General features: G+C 46.3%; 1 protein-coding gene across 1 annotated transcript in view; it reads left to right on the top strand.

The window, feature by feature from the left end:
- The window catches only part of REV1 (REV1 DNA directed polymerase), a 133,220-nt gene that overhangs the window by 42,891 nt on the left and 66,450 nt on the right, over window positions 1-23,879 (top strand). The window contains exons 8-13 of the mRNA XM_075336410.1: window positions 6,146-6,262; window positions 8,710-8,869; window positions 8,983-9,111; window positions 9,392-9,546; window positions 19,037-19,156; window positions 19,615-19,835. Of these exons, the coding sequence (XP_075192525.1) occupies window positions 6,146-6,262; window positions 8,710-8,869; window positions 8,983-9,111; window positions 9,392-9,546; window positions 19,037-19,156; window positions 19,615-19,835 (902 nt within the window). The remainder of the gene's footprint in view (window positions 1-6,145; window positions 6,263-8,709; window positions 8,870-8,982; window positions 9,112-9,391; window positions 9,547-19,036; window positions 19,157-19,614; window positions 19,836-23,879) is intronic.

Below are 23,879 nucleotides of genomic sequence, written 5' to 3'. Positions count from 1 at the left end.
ATACTCCATCAGCGGCTGAGATGGCTGGTGTCTACTGGTCTCTCTAAGATGGTGTAACACTGAGGGCTCAATGATGGAGTCCTGAAGATGCGCTCTTCCCGTAAGGGTGCATCAAAGGCTGTTAGGAATAAGTACCCCTGTATCTTGAAAATTAGAGACAATTAGTAAATGTAGGCATCATTCTCATCTTTAACACTCCAAGTAAGTGGAGTTCATCTGTTTCTATGTCTGCACTTATTTGGCTGTAGACAAATATAGTGGTAAATTTGGCCCCAATTACGCTTGCACCACATTTTATGCATAAGTAGTACACTGCCCAATAGGAGACCAATGTGTTAAATGTCATACGTCCATGCAGAATTTGTCCCCAAAATTGTGACTTTTTATGTATATTCATTGGTATACTTCCTAACGTTAATAACAATAGTCTAAGAAGTGGCGTAAAACAATGATTAATTTGCAGAGCAAAAGAATATAATTTTCAGGGCCCTGGTCCAGTGGGCACGTTGCTACTCCATTGGCAGTCCAGCATTGGCAGCATTGGCAGTCCACTACCGTGTTTTTCCAAGAATAAGACAACCCCCCCCCCACCCCGAAAAAAGACAGCAGGGGATTTTCAACATTTTCGGAGCAAGGCTGAAATATAAGCTCTACTCTGAAAATAAGCCCTAGTCCCAGATCAATAATGAAGTGTCCATGCAGCTAAAAAAGTTAGGTACTGCAGGACACATCATTATAGACAGTGGACACCCCACAATTATACTCGCCTGACGCCGAGCAGAGGACCTGCAGTGATCGCACAACCACACACATCAGATCATATATACACACACACATCAACATTGCTTACACAACAATCAGATCGCACACATAATCATATCACACACTCAAACATCGAATCACACACACATCAGATCGCACACTTGCTCGCCACATCCAGCGACACCCGATTTCTTCTCGCCGGCAGAATCCTGAGAGGCTGTGCGGTGGAGCGCAAGGCACTGCCTCAACAGGACCTGCGGACACACGTGACTTCTTCCCATCATTCCCTGCGGCTGGATGTGATGTGTGAGTGTGTTAGTGATCTGCTGTGTGTGTGTGTCAGTGTGTCAGCCAGAAGCAAGGGAGGACGGCGTGCAGCACCCACCGGAGATCACAGGGAGGACCTGGGAGCCACGCAGGAGTCCGGGTCTGGTAAGTATGAGTCTCCTGGGAAGTGGGGTGTCTGCCTTTTTCGGGGGTAAACTTACCCCCCAACTGTGTTTCTCCAAGAATAAGACCTCCTCCAAAAATAAGACCTAGTGCTTTTTTTTAGGGGGAGGGGTGCGGGGGCAAAAAAATATAAGACAGTGTCTGTCTTATTTTTGAAAAAAACATGGTAATAAGAAGAAACAGCAGGGATGCCAACAGGTAGTGGAAAGTCCAGTTTCTAGTCCGACTGCTATGGACTACTGTCTTGGCCGTTGGACCAGGATCCTGCAAATTATTTTACTCTGTAAAGTAAAGGCCCCGTTACATGCTACGATTTATCTGACGATGTGTCGTCGGGGTCACGGTTTTCATGACGCACTTCCGTCAGCGACGTCGTTGCGTGTGACACCTACGTGCGACTCTGAACGATCGCAAACAGGGTGAAAATCGTTGACACGTCGTTCAGTTTCAAAATGTTGTTCGTCGTTTGGAACTCAGCAGACATATTGCTACGTTTGACACTCTGCAAACGACGGACAACATCCACACGACCGCCTTGGTCAAACAATATATCGCTGAACGATGTAGCGTCGTTTGTGAGATGTGTATGTGTGACCGCTACAAAATGACCTATGAGCGATCTCGGCAAATCTTAACAATGATCTGGGCGTGTCACATCGCTAACGAGATCGTCAGATAAATCGTAGCGTATAACAGGGCCTTTAGCTTCAGCATTTAGAACAATGAAACATTGCAAGGTGACAATAACATTTTACTGCAAGTGAAATGACTATTCCGCTGTGTATAATATGGTAACAGACAGCCATGTAAGTGTTACATGTTGGCTCACAATTCTGACTCTTCCCAGGATTATATTTTGGTCCTGCATGTTGCTTATAGATAATTGGGGTTTGCAGTTGGATTAATGTGTTCCGCAGTAGATAATGCCTGCTGATAGGAGGCTCAGATTGAATGCTTGACATGGTTTATGAGCAGAATACTAATGTCCAGTCAGTAACATTGATCTTGCAATTCTGAGCGTGGGTAAATACCGTTTTATATATTCCTTGTCCTGACCTAAAGAAGCAAGTGGTCAATATAGTAAGGTTTACTTAAAAGGAATCTGTCAGTAAGGTCAGGTCTCACACACCACATATATGGAGATGCAAGGCTTTAAATGTAAATCTGCTACTGCATTCACCAGAAATCAGCATTTTAATTATTTTGCAAATGAGTCGTCTGAGCATGACAGCCTCAGCCTGGTGCTAGGTGGGGAAAGCACGCTTTAATGCCGAGTATATCCTTACCTCGCTTGTACAAATGCGTTTGGCTGTTTTAGAGAAATCCATGGTTGTAATTCTAATGATATGTAAGTGCATTGGGAGGGCACAGCACTAACAACTGCCTTTCTTCCCTTTCCCTGCCCGCTGCCGGCCTCCTGACTCTAGGTCACTCCTCTGTCAGTGACCTGTCAGTCAGAGACAGGAGGCCGGCAGGGAAAAGGCCGAGCAGTAAAGGCAGTGCCTGCAGTTACAACTCTATTACAACTATGGAGTTCTCTAAGGCTCCTTTCACATTGCGTTTCAGTGGCTCCGTCGGGGTATACGTCTGAAACTCGTTTTGGGGGGGGAGGGGAGGGATTTCGGACGTATGCCCCGACGGAGCCACTGAAACGCAATTTGAAAGGGGCCTAAGGCTTCCTTCAAACGTCAGTGTTTATGCACATACACGAAAAATGGTACCGGTGTCATCAGTGTATGATCAGTGTGTCCCGTTTTTACCTTCAGTGTGTCATCTGTGTCTTTCACGGATGGATAAATCAATTACATTACAAAGGTTACCCTGTACTTTGCGATGTTGAACACGTACTGCACACAAATGACACCCAGATGCCATCCGTGTGTTATACGTAATTTTCAGGGACCTATAGTCTTGTATATGCCCTTGTCGGAATAAACTGATATGCGAGCAGCCTCATAGGTTATAATGGGTACGTGTGGTACCGGTTTTAAAACTGGCACAACACGTCTTTGAAACACGGACATGTGATAGAGACCTAAAACAGCAAAACGGATTTCTACAAGACGAGTAAAGGTTGATTCAGCATTAAAACAACTTTCTATACATGCTGTTTAGGCCTTAAAATTCGGATGACAGGTTCTCTAAGTGCTCTATTACACCAAATGCAATTAATTCCTCATTTGCATATGAATTAAAATAATTACACTAAAATTCAACTACAAATGGAAGATATAAAGGTGCTGTAGTTTACCTTCAAGGAACGGCATGCCCATATATACGGTTTGGGGGATGATATAAAATGTAAAGGGAGTACGTCAGTAATATTGACAGGGTTGCCTAGGTTTTTTTTTTTTTTTTTTTGTTTTTTCTTTCAGACATGTACTATTCTTTACTATATCTTAGCAAGGACAATAAAGATCAGCACTCCTTTTGAGGAGCCTGGTTGCCCTTTTGAATTTCAATGGATTTTAAAGAGGTTGTGAGAAGATCAAAGTAATTGTCACCTAAATCCCGATCTATGTAGTTCTGTAATCTAAATTATTTTCTAATATACTTGCATTAAAAGTTCCCTATCCTTCCCTCGTTAAACTAACTGCTATTGTATTGTATTTTCACCTACTTCCTCTATGATGCTTTGTTTGAGAATCCCAGTACATGCTGAAATACTCAAATGACGCATCATGAGGAGCAGTGGCTATGGTCCCTGGCACAGCCTCTGCACCCTCCCTGAAATGAAGCATCAGTGACGCTTGTGTTAGGGGCTGGGCTAGTCTTTGCACTATGTGCGAAGTGTAGAATAACAGTGTGCTCTCCGTTGCCTTCTCAGACCAATTATAACGAGCTACCAACAGAGCAGAGCCCTCTTTCATGCACATTGGCAGAATGCATGATGGGCAGAGGCCAGTGACGCCATTTGCGGGTTCAGCATTGGTCTCTGCACTGGTATTCTGACCGTGCTTGGTTGCCAGCTCTTAACTTTTGATTTGAGTCGACAACACTGAGCGCATTGTCATTGTGCACCGTGCTCTGGGTTTAGCCAGGCCACTGAAACGAGCATTACTAATGATTCTTCGTTTCAGGGAGGGAGCAGAGGCTGTGGCAGTGATTTCAGCCTCTGCTCCCTAATGACGCTTTGTTAGAGTATCTCAGCATGCACTGGGATTCTTAAACAAAGGGTCCTCAGAGAAGAAGTAGGGAAAAAATACACTTGCAGTTATATAGTATAGTTAGGGAACGGGAAGAATTTTTTTAATGCAAATATTCTAGAACTTAGTTTAAATTACAGCACTAAATAGATAGGGACTTTATATGAAAAAGACTTTGGCCCTCAGACCACACCTGGCTGTAAAGCTTCATTGTGCCTCCACCATCACTGCAGTGGAAATAAAACTCAAATGGCCACTTTCCCTACGGATAACAGCTGACTTTGGAATTTCAGGCAGCGAAGCCACAGAGATGATCTTTCTCCCCTTTCACATGGGCAGATAATCATCTGAAGGGTATGGTTCCACTAGCGTATAGCTTCCAATGCAAGAGCATCAGAAGGGATATGCTAACGACCCTCTGCTGCGAGCTTCAGCCAAGGGTCTGGCGACTGTGATGCAATCTTCCGATTCCATCACAACTGAGAAGAAGAGGGAGGGAGCACTTTCTCCCCATCTCCTCCGCTGCCTGTATCTTCGTACATCGCACTGCACTCGAATTCTGAGTGCACTGCGATGTTTCACACGCTCACATAGACTTGTATGGGAGTGTGTGAGCTGAGACTCGCTGCCAAAAGCAGCATGCTGCGATTCATTTTGCATGCCACTATGGTATGAGAAATCAATCGCAGATGGACACTGCCCCATAGTTTTGCACTGGAGTGAGAGCAATCTGATGTTTCATCGGATTGCACTCTCCTGTGCAAAAAGCAAGTGGAACCGAACCCGAATGCTGATTCTGTTCATTGGCTGGTGTACACATGTAAATCTAACAATTCTGCCAAGCAGACACATATTGCCTAGAGTCCTGAATTGATAAACCTAACAGAGCAAGGACTCAAATATAATTTTATTTTGTACACATGCCTCCAGTCAGCTGGCGAACCAGCAGAATGCACAATTGTTGGCTTTCTCGATTGTAATAAATCGTTGTTGCCAGCACATCTCTATATGAACACTTAGAATGTGCTGCCCTTAATATGCATGTTGTATGGGGACCGAAAGATCATTATTGTTCTGTCTCCGTACAGTTTGGATCAGCCTGTGTGAAGGAGCCTAAAGACATTCAATCGACAGGTTATACTGTATCATCAGTCAGCGCTGGTTGGGCAAAATCTGCCTATGTAGATGTACCTTTAGTACTTTGGCAACTCTACACATGAATAGGGAGGCACTGTCCAGATTGGACAAAAACAGCATGAAGTTGGCTATCTAATTGCCTTTCGAGATGACTAGCTCCTGTTCAGGAGACTCAAAGCACATGGCCAGGCTTATTGTTAATATATAATTGTTGGGGTCAAAACTGACCCAACCTGAATTTGGAGTACATGGTACCTGTACAGGGCTGACACACTGTAGCAATGCCGACCATGTCATGGATAAGCAATTTAACACAGTAATGTTGTGGTATTCTAGGCTGCTACCTGATTGTGTCACTGATTGCTTGACCTAAGGGATTTGGGATCTTAAGCAACAAGTATGAGGACCATGAGACGTGTGTGGCTCCTTTTGTGGTTAAACATGTAGTGTGAGTCGGTGACTAAATAACACCCTGTGACAAGCCTGTATAACATGGCAGTGGTCGGTTTCTAGAGAGTAGCCCTGCAACTCAGAGATCACCCCACAAGAATGACAATAATCTGTAAAACTATGAAACTGGTCTAATTTTTCACACATTGTTACTGTTTTCTTAGCTGTTTTTTTTCTTTTAATTTTGCTACTTTCTATAGGTAAACCTGTGGCTGTTACGAGCAATAGAGGTAGTGGGAAAACCTCCTCCCGCGAAGGAGCCAACCCTCAACTAGAGTTACAGTACTATCAGAAAAAGATAATGAGAGACAGAACGGGTAAGGAAACTGTCATTTTCCGCAAAGTGATGGATAAAATGAAGTAAACCCAAAGTTTTGATAGGATGTATTGAAAAGTGTTGCTGTCCTTTGCAACCATGCAATTGCCTTGTGTTCACTTTTCCAGCCCCTTGTAATGCAAATCAGGATCATTTGGGTGTAAATGAGAATAAGGTTAGATAATGCTATTAACGAGCAGAAATAGGGTTAAGGTCCAGTCACACTAAGCAACTTACCAGCGATCCCAACAACGATAGGGATCGCTGGTAAGTTGCTAGGAGGTTGCTGGTGAGCTGTCACACTGCGACGCTCCAGCGATCCCACCAGCAACCTGACCTGGCAGGGATCGCTGGAGCGTGGCTACACGAGTTGCTGGTGAGCTCACCAGCAACCAGTGACCAGCCCCCAGTCTCCTAGTTACAGCACACATCAGGTTAATTAACCCGATGTGTGCTGCAGCTAAATGTGCACAGAGCAGGGAGCAGCGCACACTGCTTAGTGCTGGCTCCTTGCTCTCCTAGTTACAGCACACATCGGGTTAATTACCTGATGTGTGCTGCAGCTACATGTGCACAGAGCAGGAGCCGGCAGCACAGGCAGTGAGAGCGGAGGAGGCTGGTATCAAAGGTAAATATCGGGTAACCAAGGACAGGGCTTCTTGGTTACCCGATGTTTACATTAGTTACCAGCCTCAGCAGAAGCTGGCTCCCTGCTCACTGCACATTAGTTATTGCTGTCTCGCTGTCACACACAGCGATCTGTGCTTCACAGCAGGACAGCAACAACTAAAAAATGGCCCAGGACATTCAGCAACAACCAACGACCTCACAGCAGGGGCCAGGTTGTTGCTGGATGTCACACACAGCAACATCGCTAGCAACGTCACAAAAGTTGTTCGTTACCAGCGATGTTGCTAGCGATGTTGCTTAGTGTGACGGGGCCTTTAATCTGCAGGTTAATTGTGCCAAGAAGGTGCCCGGCCACCATACTGCAGACTAGGGCGATAATGTACTTTATTTGTTGTGAGAGCCACCGGCATGTAGTCAGACAAGCGTGGCGGTATGGCTACAGTCATTGCTCACAGGACAGATGTAAGGCTATGTGCCCACGGGAGATTAAATCTGCGGAAAATCCGCAGGTTTCAGCATGTACAGACACTTCCCATGTTATCCTATGGGACATGGAGTGCTGTGTCCATGCTGCGGTATGTGAGGCTGAGTAATATGCTGTGGATGTCCCGCAGCCGCACGTAATTGCGTGTCAATTCTTTCTGCGGCATTACCTGCGGAAATCCCGGCTCTCCATTATGGAGATAGGGCCGGGACTTCCGCAGGTAAGCCGCATGAATGTCCGCAGGTTTACCGCAGCTATTTCGCTGTACTACCGCAGCTAAAAATAGCTGCGGATTCTGGCGAGCAGCTGCGGGAAACATGCGGATATACCTGTGGATATATCCGCAGGTATAAACTCCTGTGGGCACATAGCCTAAGCATTGTTGCACTGCACAGACAGCAGTCAGTCAAAGTGTCGGGGCGTACTTACAGCCGCTGCTGAGTACGAAGCCGTGACTAGCAGCTCTGGTATATCTGTATGACTGAAAGCCAGTGGCTCTCTCACTCCGGGGTGCAATAAAGTTAATTTTCTCCCAAGTGCCGTGCCGCACTTTCAGTTGGATGGCCATGCACATTCCTGATATTGACCTGCAGATTAACCATATAGCTGCAGGTTAAGAACATTATCTGACCTTAAAGGGAAAGTGCGGGATACTTCTATACCCCCATACAATGTATATGGCTGTGTAGCCCTTTACTACGTAAGCAAGCTGTTCTCTTTCTGACCTCAAAGCGATGCTCCAGCAGCAAAAAAATCATGATGACGATGCGCTTACAACTCCTTAGCCTCACGCTGTATTCCTGCCTAGCGCCACTCTCTTCTTGGTAATTGGCAGGTCTTTGGTTCTTATACATGGCAGGGAATACAGTGTGAGATTGAGGAGGTGTAAGTGCATCGTCATGCCCTAAAGCACTCCCAAACACACTTATACATAACTCAAAATGCGTTTTTAAGTAGTAGAGCAGTGCTTTAAGGTCATGAAGGAATCAACTTATCTTTTAAAGTGCTACAGTCATATAAATTGTTTTTGATTGTAGAAGTTTGACAAAAAATAAAATTAAAATTTAAAAATGTGTTTTTTTGTTTTGTTTTTTTATTCAGACATAAGTAATTTGTGCATATGTGGATTACCAGACCTTTTAGAATATCAGATGGTTTTAGAAATATATAAAAATCTTTTATATTCAGGATTAATACAACCTCACAAAATCATTTTGTTCTGTTTCTGGTCTTATGACATTCCATATTACATTGGATCTGGAAATTGGTGGATTGTCAGTCTTAATCTAAATATATAATAAACTATTTGTCTGTTTCTATTTCATCCTGCGTAGATGAATCTGCACTGGATAGTCTGAATTCAGCGCAAGAAAATGGGCACAACCTGGATTTCTCTATATGGGATCATCCAGATCTTGCAAAGAAAAATGGTCTGGATATAGATACCTCACAACTGTCATTTGCAGAAATTGCATCTTGTAGTTATGAGGCAAGGTAGGAACACAATGTATAGTTTCTTGCATAGAGACTTCCCTACAAACCATCTCTTGATCTATGCACCTCTTACCAGCTAGACGTTTCATGTATTTCTCCGAATTCTCCTCCAGGCAGGCTGGTGTGAGGAATGGAATGATGTTTGGTAAAGCTAAGCAACTGTGCCCTGATCTTCAAGTTGTCCCTTATGATTTTGAAGGGTATAAGGAGGTTGCCATGACTTTGTATAAAACACTGGCAAGGTACGTTGTGTTTTTGGTTTTTGTAAAGTATTAAGGCATTTGATAATTTGATACAATCATCCAGAGCTGATTTGGCGACTACTCCATGTCACACTCGTCCATACTGAAGATATGCAGTGCAGAGAAATGGGGACCTCAGGACCCCCATTTAGGGATTAATATAGCCCCAGCTTTTTGTGTCTGCTATGACGTGAATAGCTAATAAAAGGCTATACTGCTCATTGTTTGTTCTGCCCATCACTTATTGTAACATTTTCTCTTCTTTGTGTACTTACTCTAGTTATACCCATGATATTGAAGCTGTAAGCTGCGATGAACTCTTGGTGGATATTACAGAAGTCCTTGCCGAGACCAAACTCACTCCAGATGAAGTTGCTAGTGCAATTCGAGCTGAAATTAAAGAGAAGACTTCGTGTGCTGCATCTGTTGGAATGAGTTAGTGTTCACTTTCAGCTCTATTTGTGACGTGATCTGTTATGTCCATTTAAACTGGAATAGTGTTCTTTTTTCTTGCACTTTGTCTTGTTCATATGTCTACATTGGTTTAATATTTGTTTTTATTACCTCATGTTACTTCTTTTTGCCTGAGTCTAGTAAACCTACACTAAGCATGATCATCCTTTAAGCTTAGGTATTGCGCTCCGTCCCTTTTTCTGTCTTCTGGCCCTGTCTCTAAAAACGTCGAGGTGTACGTATCATTTCAGGTCCTTTTTCAAAATGTTATTCGATTCTTGATGATAATATAGTACAGCGGTTTTTACTGTAAGAAGGCTCAAACTGTAGTTCTCAGTTTATCTTGCATTGAGGTACATAAGGCACATCCCCTATTTGCAATGTGCCCACACACTCGGAAGCATTCACGTTTTCTTCAAATCCTTATGATTATAGTGGAGAAGCTTACATGGTGAGAGACAGAAAAGCTCACATTATATCAGCAGTATAGACACTTGTTGTATAGCAGCCGTACAATCCTGCTGTCGTGATTTACTTGTCTATTACACCATACTATTTTACTTGGTGTTTTTAAATAGATACTAATGATATAATTTTTTAGGAGGGAAATTTGTCTGGCATAAACCTAGATAACTACTAGGGCTGATCGAATACCTCAAATATTTGGCTTTGCAAATATTTGCCGAATAGGTCGCCGCTATTCGACTGGTCGCGAATATTCGATGTGCAATGTAAGTCTGTGTGAAACCCAAAAACAACTATTTGGAACTATTCGGGCTTCCCATAGACTTAAGCGGGCTTTACACGCTACGAGATCGCTACAGCGATCTCGTTGCGGTCACGGATTTTGTGACGCACATCCGGCCGCTGTAGCGATCTCATTCTGTGTGACTCCTAGGAGTGATTTTGGATTGTTGCAAAAACGTCCAAATCGCTCCTCGTTAACATGGGGGTCCATTGTCCAATATCGCTGCTGTCGCATGGGCGAAGTTGTTCCTCGTTCCTGCGGCAGCACACATCGCTACGTGTGACACCGCAGGAACGAGGAACCTCTCCTTACCTTCCACACGCCAGCAATGAGGAAGGAAGGAGGTGGGCGGGATGTTACGTCCCGCTCATCTCCGCCCCTCCGCTTTGATTAGCCGGCCGCTTAGTGACGTCGCGATGACGTCGCTGTGATGCCAAACTTCCCTCTCCCTTGAGGGACCCTTGAGGGAGGGATTGTTCAGCTGTCACAGCGACGCTGCCGACCAGGTAAGTGCGTGTGACTCTGCTACGATAATGTTCGCTGCGGCAGCGATCACCAAATATCGGCATAACGATAGGGGCGGGTGCTATCGCGCTCGCCATCGCTAGCGTCTGCTAGCGATGTCGCAGCGTGTAAAGCCCGCTTTACATTGCGCATCGAATATTCGCATTGCGGCGACCTCTTCGTCGGATATTCGCGAAGCCGAATATTTGAGGTACTCGATCATCCCTAATAACTACCATTAGCGTTCTACTATCTGTGATCTCTTTTTAAAAACTAGTAAACTAATTACTCTGAGCAACTGGCTATAAGGGGTACTTCACACACAGCGAGATCGCTACTGAGATCGCTGCTGAGTCACGGTTTTGGTGACGCAACAGTGACCTCATTAGCGATCTCGCTGTGTGTGACACTGAGCAGCGATCTGGCCCCTGCTGTGAGATCGCTGCTCGTTACACACAGCCCTGGTTCGTTTTTTTTATTGTTGCTCTCCCGCTGATAAGCACACATCGCTGTGTGTGACAGCGAGAGAGCAACAATCCTGAATGTGCAGGGAGCAGGAGCCGGCGTCTGACAGCCTGCGGTAAGCTGTAACCAAGGTGGTTACCCGATATTTACCTTCGTTACCAGCCTCCGCAGCTCTCACGCTGCCAGTTCCGGCTCCTGCTCCCTGCACACGCTAAGCTAAGCGGCGTGCGCTGGTAACTAAGGTAAACATCAGGTAACCATACCCGATGTTTACCTTAGTTACCAGTGTCCGCAGCTTCCAGACGCCGGCTCCATGCAAGCGCAGTGTCGCTTGCACGTCACTGCTGGTTGGGGGCTGGTCACTGGTCGCTGGTGAGATCTGTCTGTTTGACAGCTCACCAGCGACCATGTAGCGACGCAGCAGCGATCCTGACCAGGTCAGATCGCTGGTGGCATCGCTGCTGCGTCGCTAAAGTGTGACGGTACCCTAAGTGATGTAAGTTCGTTTACATAGGTTGCAAGGAACAATCAAGGGATGTATTGCCTTGCATGTCCCGAAGTTAGAATGTAGAAAAGGATTTTCACTTGCATCAAGCAAGAAACACTTTCTAAAGTTTGCAGACTAGGTATAGATGTTTCACCTAGAAATTATACTGTAAATGCTGACGGCATGAAATGCATATTAGCAAGGATACATATATACTGGTGTAAGGGCTTTGCATTGATCTTCCTCACCCCTTTCTTGGTGAACCCACAGCTCTTCATCCGATCAGCTTTCCATCACATTCAAAGGACACTCCCAAACATAATATAGGTGCTTTATAACGCAAGCATTTCCTCAAATCTCATAATATAGAAGTCATCTTAATTATCCATGGAAATACAGTCTACCCAATTGATAAGGATTATGTTAAGCTGGGTAAAATAAAACCTCACTTTTAATATTAACTTTAAAAAGACCAACACACAATTAGGATAAAGGATATACAATACCAGTTAGGACAAAACAATAAATATAATGACCCCCCACAGATATATGGAGGTGAAAAAGATGTACACAATGGTACCGTCGACTCCACTGCCGTGTCCAGATATCACCTCTATCTGCGGGGTACAATTGCACAGGGGGACTGCTTATACTTACAATCACAATAATATACAATCAATTGGTTCTATAAAAAGAGATTCCACCCCTATGTTATTGTTAGAACCTCACAATAATAACGAAAGGCAACCTCATGTTCATCATAACAATACATACATTGCTGAAGGACTGTCGCCCAATTATCAATAAACGGCGTCAATATAATTCGGAACAATCTCACTGGATGTAGAGACAAATCCCGGCGAGGTTCTAGAAGGATGACCCAAAAAGAGGGGGATCTCGGGGGGAGCTATATTTCAGCTACACAATACCCCTCAAAGATTCCTGATAAGCCTGTTCCCAACCTCCCTACGCGTTTCGTTGGTAGACTCATCAGGGGAGCTCAAACACAGGGAGAGCAAAAACTAAGGTGGGCACCCTAATTATAGGGTATTTTCCGTTTTTGATGGGGAAGCTAGCATCTAATTTTATGCACTTGTATATTGCTCTGATCAATGGTAGTGCAGCATTGCTCTCCGGACCCCTTTTATTTATGTAGTCGCAGCACCAATTGTTTAAGGCATTGCATACCCCTTCATATATATATATATATATATATATATATATATATATATATATATATATATATATATATATATATATATATATATATATATATATATATATATATATATATATATATATATATATATATATATATATTATTAATAATCTATCCAGTAACTCCAGATTCTTTCTCGTATTTATAATATGGGTGCTGATGGCGGAGATCATACATCATTCGGCCGCCTCCACTGTTCTTGGGCTCGGGTCCGATATGCAGTGTAGTACTATGGAGGAGGCTGAATGACCTATTATGATAACGTGTCTCCAACTGAAGCCATGGGTGATAGTTGGGAGGGAAAGACAACCAAAAAGGGGGCCAGACTTTACGAATAAAAAAAAACACAGATCTACAATAAGAAATATCTTGGTAAGTGGCATAAGTACATCCTTTAGGCTATGTGCCCACGTTGCGTTCTGGCCCTGCAGAAATTTCTGCAGCGATTTGAACAGCACACGTGCTCTTTAAATCGCTGCAGAAACAGTCCGTAATGAAAAGCCGATTTCATGCGCTCTGGATGCAGCCTCTCCCATAGACAGAGCGGGGGCTGCATCCAAAGCGCATGAAAGAAGTAACATGTTGCTTTCTTCATCGTTCCTTATGGGAGACCCAGACCATGGGTGTATAGCTACTGCCTCCGGAGGACACACAAAGTACTACACTAAAAGTGTAGCTCCTCCCTCCGAGCATATACACTCCCCGGATGACAAATCCAACCAGTTCAATGCTTTGTGTTCAGGAGGTCACACACACACATGCATCCTCTGATTTTTGATTTCAAAGATTTGGAAGAAAAGCGGGTCCAATCTGGACTCCCGGCATGTCCCTTCTCACCCCACTGTGTCGGCGGTGCTGTTAAGGTTGATTTCAGGGCTGGAGCCCTTCCATGCCGCGCTCCTTCACCATCCCTCGGGCTCTGGCTTGAAGTGGGAGCCATCACGGTTCTCACTGCTTTGCAGGAGACCGGTCTCCATCCGCAGCCCTGTTCAGGATCCTGACGGACGGAGCAAATACCCCCCAGGGACCTGGCACCTGCGTCTCACAAGCTAAGTACTGAGACGTTATTACCACAGATGGTGGTCTTTCCAGGGGTCCCTTGTACCTTATTTATTGGGGAGAGTGTGTTTTAGAACGGTGTTAACATTTCCGGCCGGTTCTCCAGTTTTCTCTGGAGAACCGCGCCGATGGTGCCTGCACGCTGGCCGCATGTTTAAATCTAGGCCCCGGCTTCGCCTGAGGCCTAGTTTCGATTCTCTTCCCCTGCATGCCAGTCAGTGCAGTGGGACAGCGTGGCTCCGCCCAGCGGCTGGTCAGCACAGGGAAGGAACACTCCTCACTGAGGAAGGATTCCCAACCCCGTATGCCTCATTTGCCCTCCGTCCTGCTCTCAAGGCCGCCGCCTTCTCACAGGCCGTGGCATTCTTGCAGGCCAATGGAGTAATTGTACCAGTTCCCGACTGGGAACGGTTCTGAGATTTCTACTCAAATCTCTTCCTAGTTCCCGAAAAGGACGGTGCCTTCCGACCTGGATCTCAAGCTTCTCAACAAGCATGTTCAGGTGCAGCATTTTTGCTTGGAATCTCTGCGATCAGTCAATGACCCAAGGAGATTTCTTAGCATCCATCGACATCAGAGATGTCTATCTGCATGTGCCAATCGCTTCACACCAGCGTTGGCTACATTTTTGTAATCGGAGAGGAAAATTTCCAATTCGTGGCTCTCCCCTTGGGGTTAGCCACGGCCCCTCGTGTATTCACCAAGGTCATGGCAGCAGTGGTTGCGGTTCTGCTCCTCCAGGGGTTGGTAGTGATTCCTTACCTGGACGACCTTCTAGTCAGCGGAGTGTCTCGCTCACTCTCAGCGGATTGTCTCGCTCACTCTCAGCGGAGTGTCTCGCTCACTCTCAGCGGAGTGTCTCGCTCACTCTCAGCGGAGTGTCTCGCTCACTCTCAGCGGAGTGTCTCGCTCACTCTCAGCGGAGTGTCTCGCTCACTCTCAGCGGAGTGTCTCGCTCACTCTCAGCGGAGTGTCTCGCTCACTCTCAGCGGAGTGTCTCGCTCACTCTCAGCGGAGTGTCTCGCTCACTCTCAGCGGAGTGTCTCGCTCACTCTCAGCGGAGTGTCTCGCTCACTCTCAGCGGAGTGTCTCGCTCACTCTCGCAAGTCCACTCTGACCCCGACCCAGGAACTTACGTACCCAGGGATGCAATTCGAGACTCTGCTGGCACTTGTGAAGCTGCCCTTAGTCAATCAGCAGTCCCTTCATCTGGCGGTTCCCTCTCTGCTGAGGCTCCGCCGTCATTCCATCAGGCACCTCATGCAGGTGCTGGGTCAGATGGTGGCGTCAATGGAGGCGGTTCCCTTTGCCAGTTCCATCTGCGTCCCTTGCAGCTGGACATTCTCTGCTGTTGGGACAAGGAACCTCTTCCTTGCACAGGTTAGTGGCTCTGTCGCCACAGACCAGGAGCTCTCTTTAAGTGGTGGCTTCGGCCTCTCTCTCTGTCCCAGGGACGCTCCTTTTTCTGGCCCCGTCCTGGGTGATTCTCACCACGGACGCCAGTCTATCCGGCTGGGGAGCAGTGTTTCTCCACCACCGAGCACAGGGCACTTGGACTCCGTCCGAATCAGCCCTCTCGATCAATGTGCTGGAAATCAGGGCTGTACTCCTAGCTCTCGCAGTTTTTCACCACCTGTTGGCGGGCAAGCACATTCGAGTCCAGTCAGACAACGCGACAGCAGTTGACTACATCAATCACCTAAGGCGGGACTTGCAGCCGCCTAGCAATGTTGGAAGTTCAACATATCCTTCAGTGGACGGAGGACTCCAAGTCCACCATATCCGCAGTCCACATCCCAGTGGTGCTGTGGCATCTCCCGGACCGGCCAGACCTTCTCACAAGGTCCGTTTTCCGCCAGAATTCTGCGGCTCTCAGATTGACGGCGTGGCTCTTGAGCCCTGAATCCTTACGGCTTCAGGCATTCCTTCCGAGGTCATCTTCTCTATGACTCAGGCTCGGAAGTCTTCCTCGGCCAGGATTTACCACAGGACTTGGTGAATTTTCCTGTCCTGGTGTCGTTCTTCCGGCCATGCTCCTTGGCCGTTTTTCCTTGCCGACCATCCTGTCCTTCTACAGTCCGGCCTGCAGCTCGGACTGTCCCTCAATTCCCTCAAGGGACAGGTTTCGGCTCTGTCAGCGTTGTTCCAGCGGCGTATCGCCCGGCTGGCCCAGATGCGCACCTTCATGCAGAGCGCATCTCACATCATTCCGCCTTACCGGCGGTCTCTGGATCCCTGAGACCTTAATCTGGTCCTCATGGCCTTACAGAAACCCCCCTTTGAGCCTCTTAGGGAGGTTTCGTTGTTTCGTCTTTCACAGAAAGTGGTCTTTCTGGTGGCCATAATTTCTCTCAGGAGAGTCTCTGATTTGACTGTGCTCTCTTCGGAGTCACCCTCTTTTGTTTTTTTTCACCAAGATAAGGTGGTTCTCCGTCCGACTCCGGGCCTTCTCCCTAAGGTGGTGTCTCCTTTCCACCTTAACCAGGACATTTCATTGTCCTCCCTTTGTTCGGCCCCTGTGCATCGCTTTGAGAAAGCGTTGCATGTTTTAGATTTTGTGCGGACGCTCCGGATGTGTCACCGCTGTTTTTTTCAGGCGGTGCACCTCTCTTTTTGTGCTGACCTCAGGTCAGCGCAAGGGTCTCTCGGCTTCTAAACCGACCCTAGCTCGTTGGATTAGGTCGGCCATATCCGATGCCTACCATTGTTCTCAGGTGCCTTCCCCGCCGGGGATTAAGGCGCACTCGACCAGAGCTGTCGGTGCCTCTTGGGCTACGGCTCAGCAGGTCTGTCAGGCTGCCACTTGGTCTAGTCTGCACACCCTTTCGAAGCACTACCAAGTGCATGCTCATGCTTCGGCAGATGCGAGCTTGGGCAGACGCATCCTTCGGACGGCTGTCGCCCATTTGTGAAGTTAGGTTTCGCCTACTTCTCAGTTCCTGTTTATTTCCCACCCATGGACTGCTTTGAGACGTCCCATGGTCTGGGTCTCCCATAAGGAACGATGAAGAAAAAGAGAATTTTGTTTACTTACCGTAAATTCTTTTTCTTATAGTTCCGACATGGGAGACCCAGCACCCTCCCTGTTGATTGTTGGCAGCTTTCTTGTTCCGTGTGTTTTCACCGGCTGTTGTTGTAGACAGAGGTTCCGGTTATTCCGGGTTTTACTCTATCTCTACTTATGGGTGGATGTCCTCCTTCAGCTTTGACACTAAACTGGTTGGATTTGTCATCCGGGGAGTGTATATGCTCGGAGGGAGGAGCTACACTTTTAGTGTAGTACTTTGTGTGTCCTCCGGAGGCAGTAGCTATACACCCATGGTCTGGGTCTCCCATGTCGGAACTATAAGAAAAAGAATTTACGGTAAGCAAACAAAATTCTCTTTTTTTAGAACGTTCTAATATGCCACGTGGGCATGGATTAGGCACAATCTTCATAGATTGTGCTGGGGACGCAGGATGCATGCAGTTACGCTGCAGTGCAGAACGCAGCGTAACTGCATGAAAATACGCTACGTGGGCACATAGCTCGTCTCGTGTGACGCCCGCATTAGGCTATCGTGCGATGCATCGTCGGGGTCACGGTTTTCGTGATGCACATCCGGCGTCGTTTGCGACGTCGTTTCGTGTGACACCTCCGAGCGACGCTGAATCTGTCACAAATCGTGAGTCGTGTACACGTCGCTTATTTGTAAAAAATCGTTTATTTTTCATGGCACCGGTTGTTCATCGTACCCGGGGCATCACACATCGCTCCGTGTGACACCTCGGGAATGATGAACACCGCTTACCTGTGTCCCGCGGCACCCGCCAGCTATCCGGAACGAGGTGGGTGGGATGTTTACGTCCCACTCATCTCTGCCCCTCCGATTCTATTGGCCGCCGCTGTGTGACGTCGCTGTGACGCCGAACTTCCCTCCCCCTTCAGGAAGAGGATGTTCGCCGCCCACATCGAGGTCACTCAGCAGGTAAGTACGTGTGACGGCGGTTTAACGACTTTGTGCGACACTGGCAGCGATTTGCCCGTGACGGCCAAACGACGTCGGCGAGTGCGATCGCACGATAGATCATACCGTGTGACCCCCACATAAGACCTATTTTTTAATATTCCCTACAAAGTGGCCAGCTCCTTGAAAGGGAGTCTGCCAGCTACAAAATCTCTCAGTAACCACAGGTCCTAGGGGACCATGCAGTAAGAGGAGCCATACATTTTTAGTTTTTTTTTTTTAAAAAAATGTTATGGAGAAAACATTTGTTTACATGCAAATGAGGTGCTTAGAGCATTGTGGGTGGGGCCACAGAATCTAGAATACCCTTCCACCAACAGTATTACTGGCTAGCTCTAACCACACTGCATTAATTAGCAATGAAGCTGTGGGAGGAAGGGTGTCGCTGACCTCACAGTCCTATCCATGATGCTACCAGACTTTAATTTGCACATAAATATAAGAATGTTTTCTTCAAAACGATCCAGTTGATTTTTAAACACGTATGTCTCCACCTAACACAAGGTACTTAAATAAACACTTGTGCTTACATGGGTATGAATTCTGAGGCTGACCAAGATAGTAAGTCATCCCCTTACCACAGGACAGAATAAGTTACTGATCACTAGATTTCATCCACTGGGACCCCCCGTCTTCCTGAGAATGCAGAGCCCCATCTTGATTGGAACGGAAGAGCACATGCTCTGCCTCTGGTCCATTCATTGTCTATAAGACGGGAGGAGGTAGCCAAGTATAGCGCTCTGCTAATTCTGGCTGTCTCAGATAGTGCCACAATGTCTAGATCTCAACATTTTCCTCATTGTATCACTGTTCTTGAGGTTATCACGTCTTTTGCTTTCAGTTTCTGCTTATAGTGCTGTAAATAGCTTGACATTTTACAATGTATTTTTTTTATGTGTTTATATGTTGTTCTGTACTGGCTGGTGAATGGGAATCTTTGTAATAACACTATTCTTTTTTTTTTTTTTTTTTGGCCTTTTTAGGCTCCAATATTCTTTTGGCTAGAATGGCAACCAGAAAAGCAAAACCGGATGGACAGTATCATTTAAAGCCTGAGGATGTTGATGATTTTATTAGAGGTCAACTAGTTAGTACATTACCAGGTATGTCTACCTTTCAAAATTACAAGTCCGTAAATATTGCCCTGTGTTAGATAGACCCTCACAGCTCATACATGCTGTCCAACTAGGGCGGCATGTATCAGTCAGCCAGGTACTGATGGGTGTCTACCTTTATACACATGTAGACTGATATCTGTCAGTACCCGCCTGTCCGTCCGACTAGTCTGTCGTGTGGCAGTGAAGCATACATGACTGGTATAACGCAGCCAGTGGTGATGCATGCTGCACACACATTGGGGATCATGTGTCTGCTGTCAGTTTCCCTTATAAAATATTTATTCTAAGAGAAAGTAATGCAAACGAGAAATTCATTTACACATAATAAATTAGATTTTACAAGATTTATTTTGTACCAATAGAACAATTCTCACATCATTGTTATGTGAAAACTCGCTTTCTCTTAGGTTTGAAACTATATTTTCATTGTCTATTACTTCTAGGAGTTGGCAGATCCATGGAATATAAATTGTCATCTTTAAATGTGAAAACATGTGGAGACCTACAAAATCTTTCAATGTCAAAACTCCAGAAAGAGTTTGGGCCAAAAACAGGCCAGATGTTGTACAGATTCTGCCGAGGTTTAGATGATCGGCCGATTAGAAAAGAGAAGGAGCGAAAATCTGTATCCGCTGAAATCAACTATGGTATCCGGTTTACAAAGGTATTGTCTGATATTAGTCTTTTGGTGGTTTTTTTGAGCGTATGAGTCTTAAAGAGGCATTTCATCTGTTATATCAACAGTGAAAGTATGTGTACTAAATGTCCTGAAACTGGGCCTGTTTGCTGTTTGTACATTTTTTTGCTCTACCTCCAATTAGAAATGTGGCATAGTTCTTCTGATTCACTGTTGCTTACCTCATGTGCATGACATTGTAAGACCCTAGATATCCATGGTTACGACCACTATGCCTGGTTGTAACCATGGATACTTAGGATCCTGTATTGCCCTGCACATGAGGTAAGCGACATAGTGAATCAGAAGAACTATGCTACATTTCTAATTGGAAGTATTTGCTAATATTATTATTTCATCTACTACATCTTGGTATGGGATCTTGAACATCAGAATAACTCTTTAAATTACTATTGGAAATTGAAGGCTTGAAGAGGTTGCAAAAATGTACACCAGCAGATGATCCTAAAACTGCCCTGATACAAAAGAGATGATCTTCATTGCTCAATAAGGAAAAGCTACTCTTTCTAAATGTTGTCATTTTTATGAATATGGTAATAAAAGTGGTAGTTTTTTTCCTCCATCTCACCTACACACTCTAACTGATTTATCTATTACAATAAATAACATCACGCTCTCCCCAGCACCCAAAGTTCGGTGCCTCGGAGTGACCTTTGACTCTGCCTTGTCCTTCATACCACACATTCAATCCCTCACCACCTCCTGTCATCTTCAACTCAAAAATATTTCCAGAATCCGTTCCTTCATCAATTCTCAATCTACAAAAATGCTAGTGCATGCTCTCATAATCTCCCGCCTCGACTACTGCAACATCCTCCTATGTGGTCTCCCTGCTAACACCCTCGCCCCTCTCCAGTCCATCCTTAATGCTGCTGCCCGACTGATCCACCTCTCGCCTCAATACCACCCCGCTTCTCCTCTCTGCATGTCCCTCCACTGGCTCCCAATCTTCCATCGTATCCAATTCAAACTACTAATACTGACTTACAAAGCCATCCACAAATTGTCTCCTCCATATATCTCTGAACTAATCTCTCGCTACACTCCAAAACGTAATCTCCGGTCCTCCCAAGATCTCCTTCTCTCCTCCTCTCTCATTCGCTCCTCATGCAACCGCCTCCAAGACTTCTCCCGAACATCCCCAGTCTTTTGGAACTCACTGCCTCAATACGTCAGACTATCTGCTACCCTTGCAAGCTTCAAACGGAACCTGAAAACTCATCTGTTCAGAAATGCCTATAACCTTCAATGACCTCACTGCTTCACCACCGTGCGGAGCTGCCGCCCCACCACCGTGCGGAGCTGCCGCCCCACCACCGTGCGGAGCTGCCGCCCCACCACCGTGCGGAGCTGCCGCCCCACCACCGTGCGGAGCTGCCGCCCCACCACCGTGCGGAGCTGCCGCCCCACCACCGTGCGGAGCTGCCGCCCCACCACCGTGCGGAGCTGCCGCCCCACCACCGTGCGGAGCTGCCGCCCCATCTACACCCCACCTACTGTCTCATCCCCATAATCCTATAGAATGTAAGCCCGCAAGGGTAGGGTCCTCTTCCCTCTGTACTAGTCTGTCTACTGTAACTTGTATATGTATTTTGTATGTAATCCCCTTCTCATGTACAGCACCATGGAACTAATGGTGCTCTATAAATAAATAATAATAATAATAATAATAGTTCCCTGGCTAAAGCACTTTGTCTCCATCAATGTCCCCTCTATTTTTGATCAGTCTCAAATACACAATTTTACATTTACAAGATAAAACTGAGACTTTTCAAATATGATCGTTTCTTCTGATCCCACAACCTGGTGAACAGATTTCCCAAAAATCTATTCATGATTCAGGCCTACCAGCCTTTAATGATGTGGACTCTGAGGCCCTCACTCTCCAATTTCGGATATAGAGCTTTGTTTTTCTCTAAGGCTACTTTCACACATCAGTTTTTTCCCATCAGGTACAATCCGGAAAAAAACGGGTAAACCGGATCCGGTATCGCATCCGGTTTATCCCCATAGACTTGCATTGTAACCGGATTGTACCTGATGGCTTTGCGGTGCATCCGGTTTTTTCCGGATGCGGCAAAATAAATAAATGCGGCGGCCGGATAGAACGTTCCCTGCAACGTTTTTTGCTCCGGCAAAAAAAAACGCATCGCGCCGCATCCGGCCGCTGCGGCGCATTTTCAATGCATGCCTATGGATGCCGGATGCGGCGCGATGCGGAAAAAAACGCATCCGGCCGCCGCATGCGTTTTTTTCCACTGCGCATGCTCAGTAGCGTGCCGCAACCGGAAAAAACCGGACCGGCCGCATGTAAAAACTTATGCAAAGGATGCGGTGTTTTCACCGCATCCGTTGCATAGATTTCACAGCCGGATTGAGCCGCACGGCTCAAACCGGATGTGTGAAAGTAGCCTTAGACACTCAGCCAGGGAAGGTCCTGGGACAATTATTTTGCTGACTTATCCCACAATTTCTTTCTAATTCTAATGCCCTATCAAAAGACTCCATATTCCCTGTAGATCCTTTACTGACTGATATCTTGCTCATAAAAGATGGGAAGGATCTGACTCTGTGAGCCACTTCCAGGCCAGTATCTCTACCAAACATAGATGTAAAGGTATTTGCCAAGATGCTTCTAACCAGACTCTCCCCTCTTCTTTCATACAGCATTCACCCAGATCAGGCAGGTTTCATGATTTGTAGGGAGACCAAAGTTCATACTAAGAATGTTATCGCTCTTATTTACTGCTTTTAAAGTCTACTCAAATGACAAAGTGGCATCTGATAGTCAACCAAATTTTCTCAACTCAAAGGCTGAATACACATGTCCTATAGCCATCTGTTAGAGCGGATCCTGCAGAGATCAGTTGGGAAAAAAGTCCTGCAAACACAACTTTTCTCTGACGCCTCATTGGGGGACACAGGACCATGGGTGTTATGCTGCTTATCCATAGGAGGACACTAAGTAGATGCAAAGATGTTAGCTCCTCCCCTGCAGTATACACCCCCTGGCCCAGCCAGGCTACTTCAGTTTTAGCTTAGTTTCTATAGGAAATAAATAAGGAATAACGTTTGGAACTCCATTCTATGTCTGAACTGGGTGCAAAAACCTAAAAAAACATCACTATATGGAGATAAGGTGTGCATACCTTATCTCCATATAGTTTCTATAGGAGGCACATCTCTGCAGACTACTGCAGCAAGAATTTTTTGTTTTTAGAGGGCGACGGTTTCCTTCGGGGACAGATTTCCCAAAACCATCAACAGGCGGGAACGCGGAGTGTCGCCTCCCCGTACACCCTCCTGCGACGCTGGATCCTGGGCTGTTACTCACTGGACGACGGGTCTCATGGCACCATTTTTCCAGAGCAGATGAAAACTTCCTCAGTCCCTCTTGCAGGCTCTGAGTTGATACACGCTCTGCACCAGCATGACCAGGCAGAGACTGCCATCTCCACATGAGGTGAGATCCTTCCGATTTCCAGAGCAGATGAAAACTCACTCAGTCCCTCTGGCAGGCTCTCAGTTGATACACACTCTGAGACCGGGCACAGCAGGCATCAGAATCTCCATATTGGCTCCCTGACAGGAATTGGCGCAAAGGTCACACTGACTGGATTGGGCTGATAGCAGACTCCTGCATAGCATTCCACCTGTGGCGGGGGGAAGGGGAGAGCCCCCAGGACTCAGTGCACCCGCAGCTGCGGTACACTTAGTTTTTTCAGTCCACCATTGTTGTGCAGGGCTGGAGCGGGGAAGGGGAGTTCCTACCCACCATTTTTTTTATATTATATTTTCTCATGCCTTCGTGTCAGAGCTAAGCCACGCCCCCTCACAAAAGCGCGCGTAACCCTCCTCACACAGGAGCCCTCTTGTTGTGGTGAGAGCCTATAGGCGTCTGAGAGTTGGCTTCCTCCTTCCCACAGGAACTGGGACACAGGAGCAGGGGGGGAGGGGTCGTCAGTGTTCTGGGTGAGTTATATCCTCACTTGTACATTAGCTCTGCAGAGC

Source organism: Anomaloglossus baeobatrachus, chromosome 2 (assembly GCF_048569485.1).
Source record: "Anomaloglossus baeobatrachus isolate aAnoBae1 chromosome 2, aAnoBae1.hap1, whole genome shotgun sequence".
NCBI lineage: Eukaryota > Metazoa > Chordata > Amphibia > Anura > Aromobatidae > Anomaloglossus > Anomaloglossus baeobatrachus.
This window is presented reverse-complemented; position numbering and strand designations above follow the sequence as displayed.